Here is a 14,040-nt window from a genome sequence, read left to right as displayed (position 1 = left end):
AAATATAAAGTCATAACATTTTTCTTGTTTTGTTTTCCTAGAGGTCACCCTTTATGGAAAAGACATTCATAGTATGTCTTGATATGCTACTGAAATTCTCCCATTGACACAATGTGAATTTAGATTTTTAGGAATTCTACCTCCAGGTTGTAAAGATATCAACATAAAATATCACATAAAAATATGGGATTTTTCTCCCAAAACCATACTAAGATAATTATCACCCTGGTTTATGCCCTAGAACATTTTCAGTGGGTGGAGCTTTTTTTTCCCTCCTTTCGATAGAGATTATTTTAACCAAGTAGTTATACTTTCTCTTTGCTATGTTAGAAAGTGACAAAACCACACACAGTCACCAAAATAGCACCATAATGATTCTTGGCATTTCTCTGACAGGTTTATTCTGAGTTACTGGAAGCGATCTTGTAGATATTATCTATTTTCTTCAAGATGTTACAGTTCTATTAGTGGCAAACAGTTATTTGCCCTTTGCAGATGGAAAACCTGAGGCTGTGTTTATTCTACAAAGTGGTATAAGAATTATCTGGATACTTCTGATTGACAGTGACTAGGGGTTACATGCTTTATGTAATGGAAGCAGAAACAATCTGAGAACTTTTGTTTATAAAAGTAATACCCTAGCCAGGCACAGTGGCTATACCTGAAATCCTAGCTACTCAAGAGACTGAGATCTAAGAATCACAGTTTAAAGCCAGCCCAGGCACTAAAGTCCGAAATCCATGAGACTCTTATCTCCAATTAACCACCCAGAAAACTGGAAGGTGGGCTGTGGCTCAAAGGGTCGGGCAGTAGCCTTGAGCTGAAGAGCTCCGGGACAGTGCCCAGGCCCAGAGTTCAAGCCCCACAATTGACAAAAAAAAAAAGTAGCCCCCTAGTGACATGTCCCAGCTGGCCAGAAAAAAAACAGAAACAGGTGACCACCAGAACCCTTCCTGGAGTCATTAGCCCATTATAATGGGAGCACAGAATAAATCCTATAGGGGAGAATGCTTCCTAAGCGCTGCCCAGTGATGTTACTTAAGGTTGCCCGTGTGACTTGTGACCAATTTTTCCTTGTTGGGTAGAAATTTAGTAGAAACTTCATTTCTACTTGGGTAGAAACAGTCCACATAAAATAATCAAATGCCCAGACACTGTCGTCCTAACCACTCAAAAGGCTCAAACAGGAAGACTGAGGTTCAGAGCCATCGTGGACAGACTAATCTGAGAGATTCTTATTTCCAGTTGACTAGCAAAAGCTGTAGGTGAGCTGTGGCTCAAGTGGTAGAGCACCAGCTCTGAGCAGAAAAGCTAACGCAAGAACGTGAAGCTGAGTTCAAGCCCCAGTACCAACACACATGCACATGCACACATACACACGTATTCATTTCATTTCATTTGGCAAACATTTCCTGGACACGCGGTATGTTCTGGGTTTGAGTGCCGGTGGTGAGAATACAAAGGAGTTCAAGACCAAGGTGAGGGCACAACATTCAGGATGAGCATGCGCAGTGGGTGATGGTACAAAGCGTATGGGGGAAGATTTCTAAAGCTGGAGACATTGGCTGCAGACTTGCAAAGAGAAGGGAGATTTCATCGTTGGGTGGGGATGGGGGGAGCTCATCACAGGCGTGTATTTGCAGGGTAGCATCCTGCGTGGTAGGGTCAAGTACTCATGGGGTCTTTGGAAGAGTGGAAGAGAGCAGTGAGCTGAAAACGCAGAGCTGAGCCTTGAAAAGAAGAGCAAGACCATTGCATAAGAGAGCCAACCCGATGAAGAGCAATGAACTTGCCACATCACATCGTTCTTAGGCCGCCAGAGGAGCAGCTGGTTGAGTTCATTGGAAGCTGGGCAGATGCGTCTGACAGCTCCACTAGCAAGTTGACTGGGGTACAGCCGTCCCTCCTCAGCAACCCTGTGACCCCCGCTCACATGCACACCTCAGGAATACCTCCCGCCAAGTCTGTCCAAAGGCCACTGCCAGCAAACCAAGGGGGTTGTCACAGGGGCTACTTTGAATCCAGCCATGGGGGACTTTAAAAATGAAGTTGTTCACACAAGCTGGGTGTTTGAATAAATTGGAAGAAGAAATTCACCCCCGCCCCGTGTACTTCCTACTAATGATGAAGAACAGCCCTGTGACACAGTGACCCCCGTACCATCGCCCCGGAGACAGCCAGGCAGAAAGTCTGTTCTACTGAGTTTACAAGAAAAGAGGAAAGACCCACAGACACCCATATAAAAATAGGAGTACAATTTAAAGAACTACAAGTGCAAAAAGTTAGATGAAAAGAAGACTGTCTTTGGAAGAAGAGTGGAGAAGCTTCCTGAAGACCTGGCGTGGGCCTTGAGGAGTGAGGACTGTTCTGCACAGAGCAGAGAGCTTGTGGGAGGCTTGAACAGACGGGAACGGACATGGAATGTGCTTTCTTGAATGAAATGAAAAGCTAAACTGTACAGGTCTTGATGCCAGGACAGCCCAAGGAGGGGCTTCATCTCAAAAGCAAGAGCAGCCATTGATTCTTCCCCAGCAGAGGAATGGCCAGGCCTCGCAGAGGCAGAGGTTGATTAAGAATGGACTAAGGATAGGGACAGGAAGGCCGGTGAAGACACTGAGGCATAACTGAGACTAGCCATGGTGGACCTTAGGACCAGGAAGTGGTAGAGGCAATGGGCAAACAGACTAAGGGAAGCTGCATTGCAGAGGAAGGTTGCTGTGACTTGGTGAGTTGCCCCCACCAAGGTGGGGGGAATCACTAGGGGAAGTGGAAGCAGGTGTGACATTCCCTGCCAGGGGGAGTTCTACAGGGGTGCTGATGTCCACCACACAACTCTTGAGATGGAGGAAGACTGGGAAACGGAAGGTTGACACATAGTCAGTCACATAGACACGCATGAGACTACTCAAGTACGGAGGCCAGGAGCAGTGAGTTGAAGGGAGTGGAGAAGAAATCTGAGCAGAACACAAAGTGTGCAAGTCATCAGTTCATTGATGCTCTTTAAATGTGGAGGCAGAACAGTACCCAGGCCTGACATATCAAAGTAGAGGAAAAAGACCCAGGACTGAGGAAAACTCCAGAATACAGAGATAGAGTTGAGGGAAGGATGAGAATACAGAAAGAGAAAATTGCCAGAATGTTTAAAAAAAAAAAAGTGTGGTAAAGTTGGGAGGGCATAGGAAAGCGTGCGTGTGTGTGTGTGTGTGTGTGTGTGTGTGTGGTTGTCTAGACTGACACGTGTTTGTTGAGGAACCCAGTAGGATTCCCATCACCTCTCTGATAAGGTGATAGGAACCTGGTCACAATAGTGGTTAGACAAGAAGTTTTCCTCTGGTGAGCTTAGTGAAGACAATAATAGTTTCTACATCTCAGATTCGTCATTAAAAATGATCTCTGTGTCACCTACATAGCATTCAGTCCCCAGTTAATTGAATTTGCATTGCTTAGTTTTCATCCTAAGGAACAGAAGAACCCTGAGCAGATAATTCCTCAAAGTTCTCAATGCAGTTCTTAATAGCCCCCCAAACATGTCTTAATACCTCCCCCCAAGTTTTGTGATTCATGTACATTAATAAGACCACCCTAGGTAAAAGCACCTCTTCCTTAGGAAGGGATGGACCTCCCCCACTTTGGCCCATTACCCTCTTAGACTTGAGGCTTACCAAAATCCTTCCTCCACGGTCACCTTGATGTGACCTTGACAAAATCAAAGACAAAAACAAACTGTGCCCTGGGTTCTCATTTCAGTTCTAGTTCTACACAATTTTGATTTAGAAAATACAAAAAAAATTCTTGATTAGAGTTCTTTTCATACTGTTGTTGACACAAAATATTTTATCATCAATCCACTAAGCAAACAACTTCCCATGCAGCAAGCCCAGCATAAATGCAGTAATCCTGCAACCTGGCCAGCATCTGGGAATGGAGTTCTATTTCTAGTCTTGCCCTTGACACACACTAGTCATGACCTTGAAAGAGTTACTGAGCCTCAGATTTTTCATCTGTAAAATTCCCACTTCCAACTTTGGAGGATTAATTTGATCATATCTGTAAAATACTTTGAAGTCATAGAGGAAGGAGGCTACAACCTTGTCACACGTCCTTCTGGTTAGAATCTTGGTGATATATATATGAGTAGCAAGCGTGCAAAAGTAGTTCTAAGTGTGAGCTTGGGAGATGATTGGCTTACAAGTCAGTGATATTGTTGTCTGTACTGACGATGTGAACTAACCCTACTTATTTCTGGTTGCGCTTCGATCTCACTTTTGAATGTTAACTCTAAACCGCTAACCTGTTTCTTTCCCTTTATCCACTTTTTCCACCCACCATTGCATGACGTCAGGGTCAGTTTTGTGCATGACACCCGCTACCAGTATTGGTAGGTTTCAACCTTTTTTTATTTGTATTTTTATATAATGTCTTTTATACAATACTTTCACTTGTTGGACATTTATTTCAGAGATGGTTTAAAACAATGCTTGAGGAAGTCGTAGATTTAAAGGCTTATTTGGCTTTAGAGTTAACAAGGTTTTTTGTTTTGTTTTGTTTTTTAAAAAAAAGATGTATATTTAAGAAAATGATGGTTTTAATGTGATCTTTTGTGTTAGAACAACCGCTACCAAAACATAAAACCACAAGTACAAGTCTGCTTTTTAATGATTTGTGTTTTGTTTCTCTTTATAGTTTATCTGGTATAGCATAAGGAAAACAGACAGGAGGCAGGCTAATTTCATCAATGTTTTAAAGTTTCATAGTGGTGTGCCTTTATCTCCTCTTGCTTGTCTTAGAATTATCAGAGTTTCCCAGAAGTATTTCTTTAAATATATATATATATACAATATACATACATGGATCTATTTTGAAATCAAATATCAGATATACTTTGCTTATCTTTTATGAGTGTTAGCTAATTTGTGATGACTTTTGTACCTGCTCATTCTTTTTGATGTTAAACAATGTTTAGTATAATAGTTCTTCAATCTGTCTTTAGGACGTATGGATTGATTCCAGCTCGAGTCCAGAAAAGCAAATATTGACAGACTTTGTCTGGCTGTTTCAGAGTAACTGTGTTAGAATTTACATCAAGGCCATAGTTTTTGCTTTGCTGTTTATTGATCAAAATAAAACACAATCCCCAGAGATTCCCATTTATCTAAAAGATCTCAAATTGAAAAAGGAAAAAAATGTTCAATTTGACCATAGTTAATTCCAAAGAATATCTTATCCCAAATTAGACTTACATATTGGGCCCTTGATGTCTTAGAATTTATGATTATTCCATATTAGATTGTCATTCTTACTTGATTGGCTATTTCCCAGTTAAAAATACCCATTATTATATTTACAATAGGCCAAATTGGGAATGGTTCTATTGTTAGAAAGAAACATGTTACTAAAGCTATCAACCAAGTAGTCTGCTTTGGCCTTTCTGGGAATCACTGATTATGTTTTAAAACTTCCTTTAATTGTACTTGTAATAAGCTATTCTCCCTTTTTTTTTATTTCTCTCCCATGCTTCCTTGCTTTGCATTGTGATTGCATGCCATCTGCTGGTTTAACCCATGATGGCTTGCTGCTCTGATATTCACCATGCCAAATACCACTTCTATTACCATAATGCCACACCCTCCTGTTCATTGCTCCCATGGTTCCCCTCCTGAAAGTACCCATGATGCACAGCGCTACGTCCGCCACTGTCTCTGCAGCAACAACTCCTGCAACAAGTGTCCCCTTCGCAGCAACAGCCACAGCCAATCAGGTTTGCTCCTTTTAAAGCTTTCTTTCACAAATCCCAAACTCTAAATGAGTGCTGATATTTAAAAAAAAAATTCTCAGTGAGAGAATTTTTTTTTCATGTTTATCCATCAAATTTTATTTTTTTTAATTAGTTTTATAGCAAGCATTTACAGACAGGTTGCACTTATTTAGAGTTAACATTTACTGCAAATAATGATGTAGCTATGTTTTGTGTTGCACTGTTTGTTTTCGTACCTAATATTGTGTAATTAACCTGATAGGCTTAAATTCCTTTTAGGACAGCAGGACTTCTCCAGTGGTTTATGAACTGCCCCATGAAAATGGAAGGTGCACCCCTGGGTACTCCAGAGTTGTCTCTAGTTTGCTTTGGTTTATTCATTACGACCTGTGGTAGAGGAAGAACTCTCCTCTTAGAAAGGTCTCTCCCCCTTCATTCTAAGGACCAAATTTGACGTCCTCATAATACGTATTAATTTGACATTGGTCATAGTGTACCACCGAACTCACTCAGTCCCCAGTAGACAATCTGTCCAGAATCCTGGCCTTAGAGCTATACATCCTAGAAGGAGAAAAAAAATGTACCACTAGGTTCACAGACAGAGCTGGATGTAAACCATTAGGAGAGTTTAACTCTGTGGGTTTAATGCATGTTCCAGTACCACCTTGGATTGTGACACTAACTAGTGAGAGCCATTGACTGTTCCCTAGAGCCACAAGCTGTGACTGTGCCCTTGACTTTAGCAGTCAACTTAGACATATGCTTTCCTGGTCACAAAGAGATAGCATGTGTGATGATGGAGAATAAATTCTCCCTTCACCTAAAAACCACCTTCAGAAAAGAGTAATTTCTGTGTGGGGGAGATTGTTTCGTTTTGAATTCTGTGTGTGCTATATAATAAAAATAATCCACGGTGCTAATACAAAATGAGAAATAATCTAGGAGTAGGCTGGCAGGAAGGCAAGACTGATAGGAAAACTGGTAAGTTGGGCATTGGGGAATAGCGGGTTGGCATAAATTGCATCCGGCTTCCTGCAGGCTAGGGGGCCTGAATCCACATGCCAGTGACTGTGGGATCCCAAGGCGCAAGGCTTCCTCACTGAAACGAGAGGTGTGAATGCCTTGGGTGGCCAGGAGGAAAACAAACCCCCAGGACAATTCTTTTTTTATATATATATTTTTTATTGGAATTAATAAAAGGGTTACATGATATTTGCCAGATAGAAGGTGCATTATATTGATACCCTTTCACATGTCTTGGTCCCCATTACCCTCCCCTCCCCCCCATCTTGGTTTCCCCCTTCCCTATCCCCCAGGACAATTCTTGCTCTGTCCTCCACATGTTGAGATAAAGCAGGAAGGAGTAAGGAGTAGACTGCACAGATGCAATATGAACTATGTGTTTGCAGTTCTGCTCATCAACCCACACCAAGTTCCCTAATGGGAATCACAAAGGGAGGCCAGCAAGTTCCTTACCTAGACCATAGGATGGCCAAAGGAAAAGAAGCTGTTTATATCCTCCTGTCATCAGATTCAAAATACCTCTTATCACTTGCTCATCATTTCTGTTGGAACCCAGGGCCTTATGCATGCTAAGCAAGCGCTCTCACACCTGAACTATGGCCCAAGCCCTTTGGTTTCTTGGCATTTTGGTTTTTGGTTTTTGCTAATCGTGGGGCTTGAACTCAAGGCCTGAGCACTGTCTTGGGCTTTTTCTCAAGGCTAACACTGTGCCACTTGAGCCACAGCATCATTTCCAGCTTTTTTCTATGTATGTGGTACCGAGGAATGGAACCTGGGTCTTCGTGCATGCTAGGCAAACACTCTCCCACTAGGCCAAACTCCTGGCCCCAGCATTTTGTTTTTTACATAGGATCTCCCTAACCATGCCTGAGCTAGCCTCGAACTAGAGACCTTCTGTCTCTGCCTCCTGAGTAGCTGGGATAACAGGCATGCAGTTCCATGCCCAGATACTTCCTTGTTCTCGTGAAGAAAATGGATATTTGCTGAGTCTACATCCTATCTCCTTCAACCATGTTTGCATGATTTTTTAAATATCTGATTTTTATTACCAAATTTCTTGTTAGAAAAAAAAGCTTGAAGCATAATATATCAAAATTTCACCTATACTCAGTAGCAAGTTGCATATTTCAAATGTTAAAGAGGTCTTCTCTAGGAAAGGGAAGGTCTTGGAGTTTCAAAGCAAGTTCCTTTGTATATTATTAGCGTGTGGCCAATGTCATTTATATTTTTTTCAATCTACTGATTGCTTGGTTTCATTTAAGGGAGAAAAAGTAGAAATTGTAGAAAGAGGCAAGAAATAGGAAGTATGGATCATTTAGAAACTAAGTCAAATCATTTTAAGTTTGGTGTAATCAGTAAGGGACTAACAACTCTAACATTAATTTCATGTCAACAACTGTAATTAAAGGAGTACTAGCTTTCTGAATCCTAGATTCTGAGCTTTACAGTTTGTCTGACTCAACAGTTGCTACTGTGTTGCATGTTGTTATAAAATAAAATTCTAAAGCAATACTTGATTAAGGTCTGCTTACACAGAAAAGTAAATCATCAAACCATAGGTTTGGGGGTATGACTTTTTTTTCAACAAGTCTCATAGCATCTACAGAAGAACTTGGGAATTCTTTAAATGTAAGCAACTCAGAGACTTACTAATGATTGTGAAATAAAAATCCAGTTAAGATGTCACCCTTTTAACTCAACTAGAAAGAGGAATCTGGTCTTGTTCAGTTGCGAAAGGCAGAAGAAATCCTCACAACCACTGAGATATGCGCCCCTTACACAAGCCTGAGGCATGGATTTGTCACAAAGGTAACATGGGCAGGACAGAGAGTAGAGAGGACGCTCAGATGCTGTAGAAGGACAAGCATCCTGCCTTCTCATCTTCAACACCAAATGTACCTGGGTTTTGACCCCTCTCTCCCTTTTTTAAGCTAATTTGATCCCTTCAGACCATCAGTTCGAACATTTCAGATCTAGTAGGTTCTTGTAAGTAACTATATCATTCGTGAGAGGAAAAAGGTTGATGAAAGCTTCTCATGGCAGCTTCCCTGTTTAGCTGGAGAAGAGCCAACAACCTGAACAATCAGAATCTCCTAGTTTGCAGGGCCTTCATGCCAGGCTAAAGGGTTCTGCCACTTAGGGGTTTTCAAGTAGGTAGTGATGGAAACCAAACCTAGAAATTCTGAGCAGACTGATTGGAAGAGAGAGTCTGCAGGAACCATAAAGCATCTATACCAGGACCAGGAACAGCAGCAAGTAGCCTGTTGGTCTCACCAGTTCCCGCTGCTTTGGGAATATTACTTTTAGCCAAAAGGAAATATAAAGCCATTTGGTACTGTGTATAAATCAGCATCAGGTGACCGAAAGATACATGCGGGCTGATGTGAATGGGACACGAGCCCAGTCCCTTCTAGAATGGCAGTTGCATTTTCCCCTCTGGTCAACTGCCACACTTTCTCAGTTTCTTGCTTCCCGCTGCCTACCTCAGTGAGATACACAGAAGCCTCCAGGCCTGTGCTTGAAAAACATTGCCTTCCAGTGTCACTCCGTGTCACCTTAGTATGGCTTTCTGGACAGTAAGCTCCATCATCTCTCTGATTCATTGTTCGTTTCATATTTCTATTAGGGGAAAATAATCCTTTCCAACTGAGGATTAGGAATCTAATCTAAGCACCCAGAGGTGTCTTAAATGCTAAGTCCAATAATGTTTCTGGCATATGTTAACCAGCACTTAACCATGTCTCCAAGGAGTGCTGCCTCATATTTATCTATAGGAGGTATCAAGGCCACCACAACTTCTGAGGCCTCCTCTACAGACTTTGTCCATTCAACAGGGTTTATGGGAAATTACTCGAGCCATTCGTCATTGGAATTTAAGAGAAGCCATCAATTTCCCTTTTCCGTATATGCTTGATAGAAGTTCACTATATGGAGAGTAAATGTAAACAAAGTCTTTTTGAAAAAAATGAAATAAACGATCTATGTATTATCTGGGATGTTCCAGCTGGCCTGCTCTAAGCTACTAAAGAGGGAAGAGAAAAATCTCAGAAACATTCTACTTCATACTTAGCTCAGCTTCACAATCACTTGTAAGTTCACCAAGAAGGGTAAGGTCAGGTTTCGTGACATCTCCTCACATCTGCTTTGTGAGATTCCTATTCTTCAAGGCCATCTGTTGGGACTATATCAAGACAAATGTAGGAGGCATTCAACGTTTTCTGCTATTCACTACTTGACCCATTGGGGGGAAAAGGGAGGGCCTGTGTTTGCTTCACAAGTAACCATTTGGTTCTGCAGTGTGGGAGGCGTAGGCTCCTGTCAGATCGCTCCTGAAATACATGGCAGAGCGGCTGGCCATCCTCTGTGCTGCTGATCAAACTGTGAAACACTCTTTTTTTTCACAGTTTCCTTGATTCTCAAAGCAGCTGGACCCAAGTATTTTCTTCTCTTTCCCCCAAACATAGAATGCAACTGTTATAATCCAGCCCTTGCAAACAACCGTCTGGGCTAGGACAGCTTCTAGGCACCATACTGCCTTAGTGACTGAGCTACCTTTAGCTTTGTTACTACTGTGTCTGTAGAGAAAGGGGCTGGTTTCTGAATTGGGCATGATTGCCTCAAATGAAATAGAATTGCCATGTCAAATATATTTCAGAGAAAGGAAGCCTGACTCTCTGTGTGTGTGTGTGTGTGTGTGTGTGTGTGTGTGTGTGTGTGTGTGTGTGTGAGAGAGAGAGAGAGAGAGAGAGAGAGAGAGAGAGAGAGAGAGAGAGAAGAATTGAAATTGAAGTCTATCGTAAGATAAACTATAAAAAATGACAGTGTTTGCATTCAGTTGACATTATTAAGTAAAGCTACTTAGCAATTTTTTCAATTCTAACTTCCATTGTCCATCAGAGTTAGAAAATCTAGATCTATTACTAGTAGGGTCAAGAAAGAGTTGTCAAATTTGGGAGTACTCTGCCCATCTTGGATGAACTTATGTCTATAAGAACCACCTAGAGGAGGATGAATTTTTCCCTTAATGAAATCAGAAAATAAGGAGACACTAGGCCTTTTGTTTTCCTGCCTTACGTGCAGCTACTTTGAAGGACTACTGTGAGGTTTAATTAATAAATGTCTGCAGATTCTCTAAGGAAAGCCAGGTTATATAAGCTTTGTGGTCTTACACAGTTTCATTTTCCATGAATAATTTACACCTCATGATGAGAAGCTGGGTTAAATTCTTTTGTATATACCACCTAAAGATATAATATCCGCTCCAATTTTATACAGCTGAACAGAAAAAAAGTGTCGAGTCTTTATGTGAAGCTTTTCTGCCATATATATTACACCTGCAAATCCCACCCTTTTTTGCATTTTGATGGGATTTGGGGCACTTTTGTAATTGGAAAGTTATAGTGCCGTCAGTATTTTGGCTTTTGTCGATGGTAGAAAAATCACGCTCTACTTCTCTAATTTTAGGTTTCCTCCTTGGAGCAGAGCGAATATGTGGTTCACCCTAGCTGTTTGTTTTTTTTTTTTCCAGCTCTAGATTTGTAAAGGAAGAGAGAACCTAGCCAAAGGGCAGAAATCCAGGCCCATTTCCAAGGGTTGAGTGAGCTGCCATGAACAGAGTGAACCTTCACTCCAAGGCATTTATTTTACCTAAGCCCTTTCCATGCTGCCTACCTTCCTGTATGGCTATTTGGGGAGTAACGAGCTTTTATGTGCAGATGAATGGGGCTCAGAGGAAAGCCTGTGGTGACAGTGGCTCTGCTTGCCAGATATGATATCATCTGGCTTTCAGATATGGCTTTTAATCTGGCCTCTCCACCCCCAGATCACACTGCTGTATGCACTAACATCCAACCCACGTGTATCTGACTGAGTCTGTGACCATTTTGGAGGCCATCGGTCAAGGAGATTCAGGGGTTCATTGTCCAGTCAAGATGTGACTCCATTGAGACATACCATCTAAACCAAAACAACACAAAATCCAATGCATAAATATCACTTCATGGAAAATAAGCTCTATAGGAGAGCTCATCCCTAAAGTGGCTCTGAGGGGTTTGTGGACATTAGATAAAGGATGGGTAAAGTAATGAGATAAATGGCATGGGCCAGTTTCAAGAGTAGAGATAAAGATGGAGTCAAAGGAAAAGGGAACTCACCTTCCTAAATGCTCCACTGTGCCATTTTATGTATGTTTTCACATTTAAACCTATAAATGGGCTCTATTTTCTCTTACATAGATCAAGACATTGAAGATAAACTTTGATCATAGCCCTAATGAGTGGCAGAGCCCGCAAGTTGATCTCAAGTCTGTCTATAACCTTGATGCCCCTGTTGTCAGACTTCTGTCACTGTGACAAAATACCTGAGAAAGATTAGTGTGGCCTCACCAATTGAGGCGTTTAAATCTGTCATCAGCTGGCCCGGTGCTCTGGAGCCTGTGGGAAGGCAGATCATCATAGAGGCAAGAGTGGATAGCAAAGAGGGCCTGGAGAGCATCCAGAAAGCAAAAGAGAGGCAGGCAGGAGACAGAGCTAAAATTACTCTCAAGGACACACCCAATGAACTAGCTTCCTCCCATGAACCTGTTCCCTGATAGAGAGTATGTGGTTCAGAAAGGGATTTCAGAACCAGTCCAGGGCTTTCTCTCATCACATAGATAAACAGACCAGGCATTGTTCTTCAGGTCTAAAAGAAGAAAAAGCGTGGCTTGTGTGAGCAAGAATGATTTGCTTTGGACCTCACTGCCAGGGAGTGGATAATACCAGAAGTTAGGAGCACAAGGTAGAGTAGGAAGTCCTGGAAAATGCAGCTGCACAGCTGTGTAGGGAAGAGGTCAGGCTATGGAGGGCCAGGATGAGAACAGGACAGGAAATACCATATTAGAGGCTTGAGTCACCGTGACTCTGCTGAGTGTGTAGGTAGCTGGGAGAGGCTGAGTGTTAACTTGACCTGGCAAAAAAGCAAGTCAGTCCATGATGTGATGAAACAGATGGAAAGAATAGACAAAATGAGTGAACCTGAATCACACAAAGCCAGAGCTTTCTTAATCCTTTCCTTGATCTCCTCTGCTCGATTGGAGGCTACCATCAGCCTGTAGCACATCTGGATTTTCACGTCTTGCCCTTCCTCACCACATCACTCTCCGTTAAGACATCTCTCCCATAGAGTTTAAAAAGAAAATGACTCTTGTCTACAGTTCCGCCCTTCTGTTTATGCTAGAACAAGCCAGTTGCCTAGAGTTTGGGGCATCAGCTGATAACAGATGATGGCTGTTCTAACAACTAGAATCTATCATGCTTCTGCATCAAATGTGCATGCTGGGAGCTTTTGATCTGTTGGTGTTCGTTTGGGCAATCAAATTGTATTATTCTTCCCATCAGTCTGCATGCTCCGTAGTATCCATTGATTTCAACTCCCCTCGAAAAGCTTCTTGTAATCAAATACAGAGTCATCACAGGGCATTTTTGAAAACAGCATTATTAAACAGATCATTGTAAAATGCCACCCATTTTTCCTCTGGTCCCTGGTGCATCAGTCATTGTAGATCTGACTCAAGACCATGATCAACTAAATTATAGAAAGAGAAGACACTAAGTCATGAGAGTGAATTTACTGTCATCACGCCGTGTCTCTAAACTAACATTTTAAAACTGTGATAGGTGTTGCATTGCAAATTGGAATAGAGGCTTGGATCAATGAAGAATCTAACTCAACTCAAGTAAGGGAGGAAGGCTTTGAATTCAGTTATCTGTGTCCTGCCTGGTGTGGTGTTTTTCTCTTTTACCCTGTTACCTTTCTTGCTGAGCAGAGTCTGAAGTGATCCTGGCTGGGCCCAAGGCCTACAGAGCATGCAGACAGCACAAACCTAAGCCACCCCACAGACCTCCATGAAGCACTTACCATGTTGCCAAGCACGGTGCATAGTCTTTTATGTACAGTATCTCACTAAAACTGAAAATCCCCCTGAAAGGGACCGTTATTATTCTAATGGAAGTGATGAGGGAACTACAGTTTAGAGACACTGAGGAACTTATCTGAGATCATACCCGTACTGAGGGGTTGGGGAGGAAGTAGATTGAAAACCAAGCTTTTCACTTTCCATTGTAGTGAGGAGATGGGCAGAGAGTGATGGAATGAGGGATGAGAGGATATAGGGACATAGGGATGAGAAACTCAGATTCCTGACACTGCACAGGCCTTTTTCCCAGCCATCAACACATAGCTATTGTACAGTGTTAAATGTATCTTTTTTTCCAGTCCTGGGG

The 14,040-nt window shown here is 42.0% G+C and overlaps 1 protein-coding gene across 8 annotated transcripts in view; it reads left to right on the top strand.

Annotated features, from left to right (window-relative positions):
- Mbnl2 (muscleblind like splicing regulator 2) overlaps positions 1–14,040 on the top strand; it is a 145,708-nt gene that overhangs the window by 114,103 nt on the left and 17,565 nt on the right. For 2 of the 8 annotated variants that reach the window (XM_090341951.1, XM_090341955.1), the window contains 2 exons: positions 4,343–4,378; positions 5,664–5,758. The exons of 2 other annotated variants lie outside the window; for them this stretch is intronic. In XM_090341951.1, coding sequence (XP_090198077.1) covers positions 4,343–4,378; positions 5,664–5,758 — 131 coding nt within the window. The remainder of the gene's footprint in view (positions 1–4,342; positions 4,379–5,663; positions 5,759–14,040) is intronic. 4 more of the 8 variants (XM_090341950.1, XM_090341953.1, XM_090341957.1 and 1 more) reach the window with 2 other exon arrangements.

Source organism: Megascapheus bottae, chromosome 11 (assembly GCF_031878675.1).
Source record: "Megascapheus bottae isolate mThoBot1 chromosome 11, mThoBot2.hap1, whole genome shotgun sequence".
Classification (NCBI taxonomy): domain Eukaryota; kingdom Metazoa; phylum Chordata; class Mammalia; order Rodentia; family Geomyidae; genus Megascapheus; species Megascapheus bottae.
This window is presented reverse-complemented; position numbering and strand designations above follow the sequence as displayed.